The 12,053-nt window shown below is 40.6% G+C and overlaps 1 protein-coding gene across 2 annotated transcripts in view; it reads left to right on the top strand.

Annotated features, from left to right (window-relative positions):
• KDM4C (lysine demethylase 4C) overlaps positions 1 to 11,740 on the top strand; it is a 432,788-nt gene extending 421,048 nt beyond the window's left edge. For both annotated transcript variants that reach the window (XM_055145808.1, XM_055145803.1), the window contains 3 exons: positions 1,137 to 1,256; positions 5,563 to 5,655; positions 10,642 to 11,740. In XM_055145808.1, coding sequence (XP_055001783.1) covers positions 1,137 to 1,256; positions 5,563 to 5,655; positions 10,642 to 10,818 — 390 coding nt within the window. In that variant the 3' untranslated portion in view covers positions 10,819 to 11,740. The remainder of the gene's footprint in view (positions 1 to 1,136; positions 1,257 to 5,562; positions 5,656 to 10,641) is intronic.
• The last annotated feature ends 313 nt before the right edge of the window (positions 11,741 to 12,053 follow it).

Genomic DNA, 12,053 nt, shown 5'->3' with positions numbered 1-12,053 from the left:
GCACTTACAAATTGTTTGCTCAAGTGCACATATCAGTCAAATTGGTCTTATCAGTAACATGCCAGTATTAGTAAATTGTTAAATGTGCAAAAACTTTGCTAGTCAAATGTTTTGTGCCTTTGTATTAAATTTTTATCGTTTCTGTCCATTCAAGAGTTTACAGACTATGTCTGTGAAAAATTTATATTCATCATCTCCCTCTACCTTCCCCCAACCAACCCCCCCCCCACACGAAGTATTAAAACCTAAAAAGCACTATTCAGGATTAATTACTGGGGAGTTTACTTTAAATTATTGCCTTTGAAGAAAAAAGTGTTGTGTAGAAGACCTGAAGTAAGAAGACTGGTCATGTGTGCCGACATGATATGTGGAAGGAATTGGACCATCATTGAAAGGGAGATGCTGGCAGAAGCGTGCCTGGCGTGGGAGGGCGCAGGCTCGTGAGAAGAGATCACCTAAGAAAGGCACAGCATCCATCTTTACCTGCAGGCTGTGGTCATCGTCCCTGCTTTATGTTGCCGTTTTGTCAAAGTCTGCTGGTCCTGCTTCCTCTCAGCTTCTTCACCCCAGTTCCATCTGTGCGTCCCCAGATCTTACTCTCATTTTCAGTCCCTTTCCCTCAGGATTCTGACAACTTAAAGGATTCTTCTTAAAGACTCAGTTTTCTTGGCAGTTAGTGCTGACTAATTAATGTCACAATTATGAAAGTTAAATGAGATGTATGTTAAAGCCTTTTGCTGCCTACAAATTGCTACATATATATGTATTATATACATAATACATATATATGTATATATGTTAGGTGTCAAATCATTTGTTGGTCTTTTCCTCCACTATAGCCATTTCTCAGTGTATCTGTTACCCTCTGAACAATTCTTTGTCAAATACCAAATTTAAATGCTGGTGTTTCATCTTGCCTGGATTATGGTGATTCCTGAGTAGCTTTATGATCTAAGCTAAATCTTTAAGTACTCCTCTGACTCATATCTCTTCCACAGAACACCCATGCATGATCATAATCTATAAAACACAGAGGCAGTAACTCTTTTAATTGCCAGGAGTTCATCATATGCTAAGTTCTAAATGCCGTCACCTCAGCACTCGCCTTGAGACGCTTATCTCTGTTTATTTCTCAGAGCCGAGACTGTGTGAAGCTGGGCCCTCCCTCCGAGGGAGAAGTTGTCCAAGTCAAATGGCCTGATGGGAAACTGTATGGGGCAAAATACCTTGGCTCAAATGTCGCCCACATGTACCAGGTGAGTGGCACCCAGTGTCTGCTTGCTGAGAGGACAGGGCAAGCCAGAGGGCAGAGAGGAGCTGTGTGCTGCTGATCAATAAAACACGACTTTGAGGCAGCTCTAATTTTGTAAAGAAGAAGATTGTGTCTTGTGACCCCAATATTGGAGTTTTACTACCATGTTCAACACTGGTAAAGTCTTAATATAATTTGATGAAGGGTTTCATTTTAAATAATACTGTTAGGCTATAAAGTTAAACAACAAATGTAGACTGCTTTCCTGTGTTTCCTTTATATGGCGGAGACGAATTGGCTGGTTTATTGCGCCGTGAGCCACAACAGTAACAGCTGCTCCTCAGTCCAGAGCCCCGGGTTGGTGGCTTTTGTCTGTGAGACACGCCCCTCACTTGGCATTACAGCTACCCTCAAAGGAGTGCTTGTTTCATGAAAAGTACAATTTCCAGTTGGATATCCTATTAGCCATGAAATTCTATGTATTAAAATGTATATTCAATTTAAAAAAATCCTTATCAGACATAAGAATGATAAAGCTGTAACAAGGAAAATCATATGAATGGCACAGGTGCCTTTATGTTCCTTCAGAAAGATTCTTAAAAGGCACAAATTTACCTTTTAAATTAAAATTAGATTCTTAAAAGGCACAGATGCATTTTAGTACTTTCAGCAACATGATGGCTCAAATCCACATTCTCCAGCTAAGCAGTGAAGTGAAAACAGGAAGATTGGAGGAAAATGAAAAAAAAAAAACAAAACAAAACAAGAAGGCCCGAACCTGTTGAGTTAAAAACAGTTTGAGAATGATAAGACTGCTCGTTTCAGCAGAGAAATTGTTCAAAGACTGATAAGGGGCAAGGGCTTAAAGGGAAGAGTACATTATAAGACATTGCATCAAGAACTGGAGCACAATATAATTAAAAATTGTTCAAAGAAGTATCAAAAACTTAGTGGAGAAGATATTTAATGGTTCAGAAAAACTCAAGGGGGAAGGGGAGTGGGTACAAGGCATTTATTCTGTGTGTGAGGGAGAGAGAGAGAGAGAGAGAGAGAGAGAGAGAGAGAGAGAGAGAGAGAGAGAGAGAGAGAGAGAGAGAGAGAGAGATGTGTAAAGGCCATTTCCTCTCCTTCCCCTTAGTATTGGTGAAAATACTCAGTAACAGAGTCAGGTCATTTCTAACCATATAGATGCTGGAGCTCCCCTGTGGCAGAATATTGAGAATTAGGCAAAAATCACAGGGCAGCCTTATAAATATTAGGGATTTCTAGGGAGAAAAGCATTCATTCAAAGTGAAATAATTGTATTCATTAAACAATACAAAAATGCAAAATTTCATACATGTTGTAAAACTATTTGCTATGTATATCATAATGAGAACATGTTAAATTCAGGCTAATTAGTAATCAGTGTGTGGACTTCAGTTGAATTTATGATGCCCTTTCAACTTAGAACTATGAGAATATTTATGGACTCATTGAAAAAGTTAATACTAATATTAAAATTCTCTCAAGCAGAAGGTGTTTAAAATTACTCATTAAACCAAGTGGCCTTTTGAGATCTTTTTATGTTTTGTGTCTGAGTTTTCAGTAGCAAGCAAAGATATTTATAAAACTAGATACAAATTAAAATCCTTCAGTATGGTGCTAAGTATGTATGTGCATTCTTTTTATGTCTGTGCAAACTTTTGTCTCTTTTTGTCATTTGAATCCTATTTTACAAATGAGGAGGAAAAGGCTCAGTGAATTCAGTAATTTGTTTTCAGGAATACATGTCCAGGCTGGAAAGAGAGTACAGCGGGTCAGGCTCTTGCCTTCATGTAGCGAACCCATGTTTGATCCCCAGCATATGGTCCCCTGAGCCCGACTGGAATAATACCTGAGCACTGCTAGAAGTAGCCCCAAATCATAAATTAATAAATAAACCGCACATCTAGTAAAGGGTAGGGCCAGATTTTGCCCTTCTCCAACTCTGCCCCTGACTCCAGCACCAAAAGTCCTATATTCCAGCAGTCCAGGGGTGGGAAACATCTGCCCCGTGAACCATATAAGGCCCACAGAATGGGACACAGAAATGTCTGTCTGTATTTATGACCCAGGAAGAAGTTATAAATATCCAAATGGTGCTTAGCAGAAAAAAACATTCCCCATCCCAGCATCCCTAGAAAACCAGGATGATTATCTCTACACCAGGCTCTTGTGTAGAGATAATCTAGCTCTTAGTGTTATAATTGTGATTTTCTCTTTTAGCATTTTCAAATCTGAAACAGAATTAAGGTCAGCACAGGCAGTTATGGCCTTACTATCAAATTGTAAATGAGATGACCCCCATGACCCAATTAAATTTTAAAGAAACTATTGTGTTAGAAAGAGGCAAAAAATTAAAAAGCCTTCCCATATCAGCCATCTGAGTCCTGTTACTCTTTCCACCCTGCTGTTTCAGTGCAATCAGATGTTAGCAGTAGATGGATGACAAGAAGTTTAACAATATTCTTATGTTTACTATAACATTTTTTTCAAATTCAACAGATTTTTTTATTAGCATTATGCAGATGCATGGGTAGTTTAGTTTCCCTTTTAACTTGAAGTACCAAGTTATTTTGTTCTTCTTTTTCTGCTTGTGTTTGTTTGGCATTTAACAAGCCACACCCAGCTGTGCTCAGGGCTTACTCCTGACTCTGCACAGGGGTCACTCCTTGTGAGGATCAAGGGACCGTATGAGTGACTGGGATCAAACCCAAGTCAGCAGCATGCAAATTATGAGTACCTGCACTATCTAAGCCCACCAAGCATATTTTTATTTATTTATTTATTTATTTATTGCTTTTTCCCCCTTTTTTTGGGGGGGGGTCATACCCGGAGATGCACAGGGGTAAGTTACTCCTGGCTCATACACTCAGGAGTTATACCTAGTGGTGCTCAGGGGACCACATGGGATTGAACCTGGGTCGGCTCTGTGCAAGGAAAACGCCCTACCCGCTGTGCTATCACTCCAGCCCCTTATTTTTATATATATTTTTAAGTATTCAGGCAGCCATACATGGTAAGGACTTCAAAAAGTGGTTCAGTTAGAACCTGTTAGAAATTCTACTCATCACTGACTGGAGTGATAGCATAGCTGGTAGGGCGTTTTCCTTGCACGCAGCTGACCCGGGTTCAATTCCTCTGCCCCTCTTGGAGAGCCTGGCAAGCTACCGAGAGTATCCCGCCTGCACGGCAGAGCCTGGCAAGCTCACCATGGCATATTCGATATGCCAAAAACAGTAACAACAAGTCTCACAGTGGAGACGTTACTGGTGCCTGCTCAAGCAAATCGATGAACAGCGAGACTACAGTGCTACAGTGCTACCCTCATCATATCTCTTTCACTGTTTTCTCCTGGAAGAGTTCATGTGAGATTAAAATTAAACCGAAGGAATAAGGAACCTTTGAATATGACTTTTGAGGAATTTCTCCAGATATTCTAGGATACTATTAGTATCATTTACTTTTTCTCTGACAAAATCTCCTGAGTCCAGAGAGATAGTACAGGGATGAAGGTGCTTCCATGGCCCTAGTTTGAATCTTCAGCACCACATAGGGTTGCCCAAGCACCACCAGGTCAGTCCTGAGCCCAGAAACAGGAAAGGTCCCTGGGCACTGGCAGGCCAGGCATAGCGCTACTGTCCCTCCCCCACTCGGCCTCCTAAAATGTTAGGGAAGGAAACTAGTTATGAAATTATTTGTTTCCATATCATTAGCTTGAAAATAAATTTTGAAGCATTTTTACTTTATAGATAACGTATTTCACAATTGGTGCTGTTTGTATGTTACGTGGTTGAGAACCTGGGGTTTTCCTAGCCTGTTTGATTTAATTTGATAGAAGCAAGTTCTGTAAGAACTTTAGAAATTTTATCTGGTAGGATTAACATGCAAGGGTAGATACATCATCATTTCTTTCCTGTTATCAGAGCCCCTCAGAAGTATGAGACTGACAGGCCCACTGTTAAATTGGCCACAGTCTCACATTCTGGATTATCATTAGAGCAGCAGCTATTTTTCTTTGTTTTTGCTTTTGCTTAGGGGGCATGACGTTTTTATATCACATGTTCCAAGGCATTCATTTTTAAGAATTTCACTGTTTGAAGATATATTTTGTTCCTAGTTTGATAAGGGAAAGAGCTTTTCTTCCTTCCTTCACTGTTGTTGAGTTTCTTTGTTCTGCTTGAAATCTTTTTTTTTTTTCCTTCACTGTTGTGGGATGGAACTCTGGGGGGAGAAGTCAATGGTTGTTTGTTTCTGAATGTATGTTATGATGTATTCCTTAACACCAGGTTGAATTTGAAGATGGATCTCAGATAGCAATGAAGAGAGAGGACATCTATACTTTAGATGAAGAGTTACCCAAGAGAGTGAAGGCCCGTTTTGTAAGTATTGGCAAATGCCACTAGGGAGCCCCACGTGCTTTCCTCATTCTCTCCATTTCCCAACCCCAGCTGGATGCATATTTGTGCCCATCGATTATTTTTTGAAGAAAGCTTTTTTCCCTCATTGAGAGCAGTTATGCATATTCCTTATTTTTCTTTCCATGGAGATCAGATGATACTTTTTTTGCATTAACATTTCTTGGATTGCAAAGAGTTTTTGAATATGTGCTCTGTGAAAGGTAATGGAAACACACAAAATCCATTAAGGAATTTAGGATCTTGTTAGTAAGAAGCAACATTAAAAGGTAGATTAAACTGGATTCATTGTAAGTGGATGCCTGGTTTCCTATAGTTTCATCATATATTGATTAGTTTATCTCTAAGAAGCCCATTAATGTTTCTCTCCATTCATAATCAAACTGAGCTCTTACTCTCATAACAAAGGAAATAAGCAAAACCCAAAAAATACTTGTGGGAGTATTAAGGCATTTTTTTAAAGAAAGGAAAAAGAAAATACTAGTTTAAAGCACTGTTACATACTATCAAAAGACAAATATGGACAAAAAGTAAAAACTTAAGCTGTTAGAATATAATTCATAATAACTTCATTTGCATTATTGTATCATAAAATATTTAGTGGACCCTAAAATGAAGTCAGTTGTACTCATTTAGAATTGCATCTACTGCATCTGTGAAGTGATAAGCCCTGAACAGAGAAGGTTGAATAGATGGGATTTTTCTTATTAAAAGAGCTTTTTCCCTGAATAATGGCATTCTTAGTTTTCAGTTCCTGCATCTATATGCTGTCCTGAAAGTGATAGTCACTATAGATGAATTTGGGGAAACTGTAGGTTTCTTTAAATACTCGGTTGTGTATTGAATGCCTTTTCTCTCAGATCCTGAATTCAGGGTGACTCCGCTCCTCAGTGGCGCCTGGGAAAACAGGTCCTTCAGAGTGAGAGCGCAGTAGCAGTAAAAGCTCTGGAGCACTGTTGCCCAGCCAGGGAGAAATGTAGCAGGCAATGACCCACTTGCATATTAGAATGCATGAGGAAAGAGAAAACCAAATATTCCTATTATAAGGCTATAATAGCATTTAAAAAAAAATCTGAATAACTTGTCTGTTCTAGGTCAGGAAATCTCTTGAGAACAACTTTCCTTTTTGAGATGCCAGAACTGGCCGGCCCATTCTCTGTTTCTGTCTTCCATAGTCTCCTGCTCTTTCCTTTTCCCCTTTATTTCGGATGATTGTCAAGAGTGCTCTAATGGGGGAAAGAAGTAACTGGCTCCCTGAAAGTCCCTGAAATAGTTGATCTTCTGATCTATGGGTGACCAAGCATACTGCCAGCTGACTCAAGTTTCAAATGCTAGTTGGTAATCACGTCAAAAGAAAGCTCTCAATTTTCTCCTTTTAATCACAATCTCCTTGTTCCCCATTAGATTTGGCTTCACTACCAGGATACCTTCCCATGGAGCTGTATTTGTTTATAACTCTTGAGTTTCCTTTCCTTTTCTTTCCTTTTCTTTCCTTTTCTTTTCTTTTCTTTTCTTTTCTTTTCTTTTCTTTTCTTTTCTTTTCTTTTCTTTTCTCTTCTCTTCTCTTCTTTTCCTTTTCTTTTCTTTCTTTTTTTTTCTTTTTTGTGCCACACCTGGTACTCAAGGCTTGCTCCTCCTAGCTCTGCACCCAGGGATCACTTCTGGTGGGGATTGGGGACCATGTGGACCACTAGGGATTTTACCTGGGTCGACCCCATGCACGGCAAATGGCCTACCCACGGTACTACCTCTTTAACCCCATCTCTTGAGTTTTCTAAGGTCAATTTCTCTAAGTAGCCACACCAGCATTCAGCCTTTTTTAAAAGAAAATTCTAAATGAATAAAATTTATTCTGATTTATTTCTTTAAAAGTTTTATTTTTAAAAGTAGGAAAAAATATAAAAATCGTACACATACTCTCTGAGTATAACCGATAGCAGGTGAGCCTGATATTGGAAAATACCTTAAGAAACACAGCTTCAGAGTCATTAAATCCAGTTTACCACCGCTGTTACCTAGGAAACCAGCTTTCCTTCAGATTGGAAGTGAAGCCTCTGGTCCTTGGTTAGGCTATGACTTTTTTTTCCTCCCTAGTTGGTGAAACAAATATAATTGGAAAAACTCATTGATGAGGATATTTTATGATAAGAGAAATTTATTTTTTTAAGGGAAGTGGGTTGGCAACCCCCCCAAGGAGATCTTCATATATTAATGACTTCTGTTCACCCAGACACACGCTGACTTGGAGAGAAATTTTTCAAAGGCATCAGCAGTCCACTCCAGTGATGTGTTGAGGTGGTAGGTTTTTTTGTGCTTTTTTGTGAGGGGTTTTTTTTTCTTGCCACTAACTTCAGAAACAGCCCCATTACCTTTTATTGTCTAATGGAATAACCATAGCAACGGTGCATAATTAACTAGAGCTGCTGGTAAATCGGTTTTATTGTATTTGAGAGTCTGACTTTTGCTGTTTTCACATAGTGGCAACACTTTCTTAGGTGTTTTATTTTCTCCTTTGATAACTTTAGCACTTGTACGAGGGAAAGATTACTTAGAACAAGTATCTTACCAAGAATGAGTGAAATAAAAATCCCATTGCTCATTGATTTGTTCAAGTGGGCACCAGTAACATCTCTCATTGAGAGACTTATTGTTACTGTTTTTGGCATATCCAATATGCACGGGTAGCTTGCCAGGCTCTCCGAGAGGGGCAGAGGAATCGAACTCAGGTTGACCGCGTGAAAAATGAAGGCCCAACTGCTGTGCTATCGCTCCAGCCCAAAATATGTGGTCTCTAAATGACATGGGGTGAGTTTCCCACTCATAGTCCCTCATGTCTGTCTCCCCACTAAGTGAAACCAGGAAGCACCTGGGGCAATCCACAGAGGTTGTCTGTGACCCTGGATATGTGTTACTGTCTTGGCTGGCACTTGGGTCCATGTTTTAGTTTTCAAGCTTAGTAACTATTCTATTATTTATCTCTTCTTCACAACTGATCTTATGTTCCAGACTTCAAAGCTAGACTCTGACTCTAGGGAGGTGGCCTCGGTGACAGCAGGATACACTGTGTAGGTGTTTTCCCAAGTGATCCAACACAGTGAAAACCACTGGGAATACATTTGGGGATTCAAAAGAGTGAGAAATTAGGCAAAATAAATAGTTCTCTAATGCAGACTTCACCTTAGTATCACTCAGTAAAGCCCACTTTTCCCTTACCTATTTATTACTGGGCAGCTAGTAGTGCTTGGTATTTGAAACACATATAAAATCAGAAATGATGGGGTTTGAGGATCCCCAGTGAGGCGAAATCATCTTCTCCTTATGTCTGCCACCATGCTGAATGTGACTATGTTGGATGTGTAGAGTGTTAGAGTAACACAAAGGAAAAATCTTCAAGTTTGCTTGTGGTGGGGAAGATAAGAATATCTTCTATAAAGGAATTGCACATCTGAAGACAGTGGGACAGAAGCAGTAAAATGTGGTTGGGAGTTATTCTGTCTACCCAGGACATGGAGTAGAATTATGCCAAGTTCAGCCTAAGGAGTTTGGATATTATGCTAAAGGTACTAAGGCTACCAAAAGGGTACAAACCATAATCAGCATGTTCTTAAGGAGCATTCTTCGAGTAGTTCCATAGAAAAAGGACTGAAAAGACTGGAGATACAGTACAGTGGGTTGGGCACTTGCCTTGAATGCAGCCAAACTGGCTTGATCTTAAGTATGATATACAGTTTCCTGAACACAGCCAGGAGTAAGCAATGAGCACTGATGGGTGTGCCCCAAAAATTGAAAGAAAAAAAGATGGGGACATAGCACTTATAATATAGCACTTGTGTAGCATTTAAAATGGCTTGCACCATGGGATCAGTAGGAATAAAGAAGAAAGAACTGAGATACGTGTAGGAAAATTCTGGGATAGGGAGTGAACAAAAGGAAGTTTATGATGACTTTCACATTTTTGACCAGCATAACCATGTATGGGGTTGGTGGTCCCACTTATGGTGCATAGAAAGGACAGTGATGGCGTGAACTCAGTGGCACTGGTTCAGTTTAGGCCTGATTGGCTCAAAGAGCCCCTAGGATAATCACACTGAGATGTTTCTAGGAGATAGATACATGGGTCCGAGTATAAAAGGAGATCTGAACTGAGCAAGAGGTCAACTTGAGTGAATATCCTCAATAGAAGACTTGAGTGTGGACTCAAGGGCCCAGGGCCTGTATGGAGAACAGTCTAAACACAAAGCCCTGGGTGCGTCAGAGTTGAACAAATAGTTCAGCAAAGGGATGGTGAGCCAATGAGCTCAAAATGCTGAAGCACATGCTTTGCATGTAGGAGGCCCAGGTTTGAGCACTGTTGGCAGCCCCCTGAGCACTGAGCTGGGAGTAGCCTCCTGAGCACCACACATAGTGTGACCAGTGAGCAGCCAGCGGTGGAAATGAGGGAGGAGGAAAGACTTAGAAAATTATAAAGAGGGAAGTTCCCAGCAGTAGTTAGTGATAGAGCAGTGCAGTAAGCTGAGGGTGAAATGTGTCATAGGAATTAGCAACTAGGATTTGGACAAAAATGGTTTAAAGGAAGTAGTGAAATCCAGGCCCCAAAGTCAGTAGGAATACGGGTGAATTAGCAATGTGTGTTGATAAATAAATTAATTTGGTTGGGCATGGTGATAGGAGAAAATGGAGAGGAGGATTTAAATGAGAAGATTCTATTCCTGTTAACACAGGGGAAACCTGCCGTATGGGGAAGGAGGAAGGATGGAGATCCAAAAAAAGTGGGCTAAAGGGTGAGGAGGAGATATCCAGAATCCCTCTGGGTGTCCCTCTCCCCTGGGGCACCTACACCTATGCAGCCTCTGTGACCTTCCTCCTGCTGCCATCTGAATGCCATCACTGACCAATCTTGTGATGGCCACAGGCCTGCTCTTCTGTGGTGTAACACCAACTTGTTTCCAGTCCACAGCTTCTGATATGCGATTTGAGGACACGTTTTACGGAGCCGACATCATCCAAGGGGAGAAAAAGAGGCAGCGAGTGCTGAGCTCCAGGTTTAAGAATGAGTATGTGGATGACCCGGTGTACCGCACTTTTTTGAAGAGCTCTTTCCAGAAGAAGTGTGCGAAGAGGCCCTAGTAGACACTGCCACCAACCACAGAGTAGCTTGCGCTGGAAGACGCGACAGGACAGGACAGCCTGTGGGCTGCACTGTGTGTTTCGCCTGGGGTAGGTGATGGATGTGTCTCTAACAGTGGAAATGCATCTTCCCAGAGCTGGGTGACCAAGACCTTGTAGTGCACATATGCTAGCAATTGGCTCCAACTATCAGAAGACAGTTTCTAGCCTTGCTCTCACTTAGGAACAGTTGTCTTCTTGGATCCCAAAGAATTTTTCTAAGTAAAGAACTAATAATGAATCACCCACCCAGAAAAAAATAAAAGTCACTGCCTGAGAGAAGGGTCCTTGCCCAGTGTGTGACTCAGGCCTCGAGTCAGGGAACACAGGGAGCCTTCTCGTCCCCCACCCCAGCCGGCGAGAGCCCAGATACTGGGATGGTGGGAGGGGGGATCATTTATATATTTCCACAGTCAGGGAAGGACTCTCACTCATTTTAAAAGGCAGTTTTTATAAAATATTTTTAAACCACAAATGGCATGCATGGTAATAAGATTTACCCGTGTGCTATCTGTATTTCCCTTGTACAGAACTTTCACATTTTTTTATATCCCTATTACTTTTGATTGTGTCTGACAAGAACTGAGTTGTTTGGCCTGTGTGGAATTTTTGGCTCTTGAGAAAGAATTCTTATGAATTGTATGGGAATTTTATATATATTTAAAGAGGGAGATCTGGGGCTGTTATTTTTAAACACTTTCTTTTCCTAATACATATTCTGAGTAGATATTTATAAAATATGTTCCTTTTATTATGTGTTTGTAAAATTAGAGTTTAAATAAATATGCTTTTATGTATAGTTTTGAACTAATAGGATTTTTCCTTTTTAAACCCGCCTGAAAATGTACTAGTGTTTAAAAATAAAGATTTTCATTTGCTCCAATTCTGTCTTGTTGATTTGTCTACGCTTAAACTGTTAGAAAAACAAGTTTTGTTGGGGAGCTAAGCTGGCTGTCAGGCCATCCTGGGGGCCCAAATTTTTCCAGACCTCCTTCAGTCACTGGCTTTGCATCTAACTGGAGACATTACCAGACATTTGTGACAGTATTGCTAGGGATAATGGCCTCTCCGACTGTCAGCGCAAGCACTTTCCTCAGCTCCTTTCTAGGCCTGGTGGAAACCTGTTTCCTCGAGTCTCCAACTCTTCTAACCCCAGATTCTGGGTCTTCAGTTTGAAGGGGTTGCATGGATTCTTC

Source organism: Sorex araneus, chromosome 1, assembly GCF_027595985.1.
Source record: "Sorex araneus isolate mSorAra2 chromosome 1, mSorAra2.pri, whole genome shotgun sequence".
NCBI classification, from domain to species: Eukaryota; Metazoa; Chordata; class Mammalia; order Eulipotyphla; family Soricidae; genus Sorex; species Sorex araneus.
This window is presented reverse-complemented; position numbering and strand designations above follow the sequence as displayed.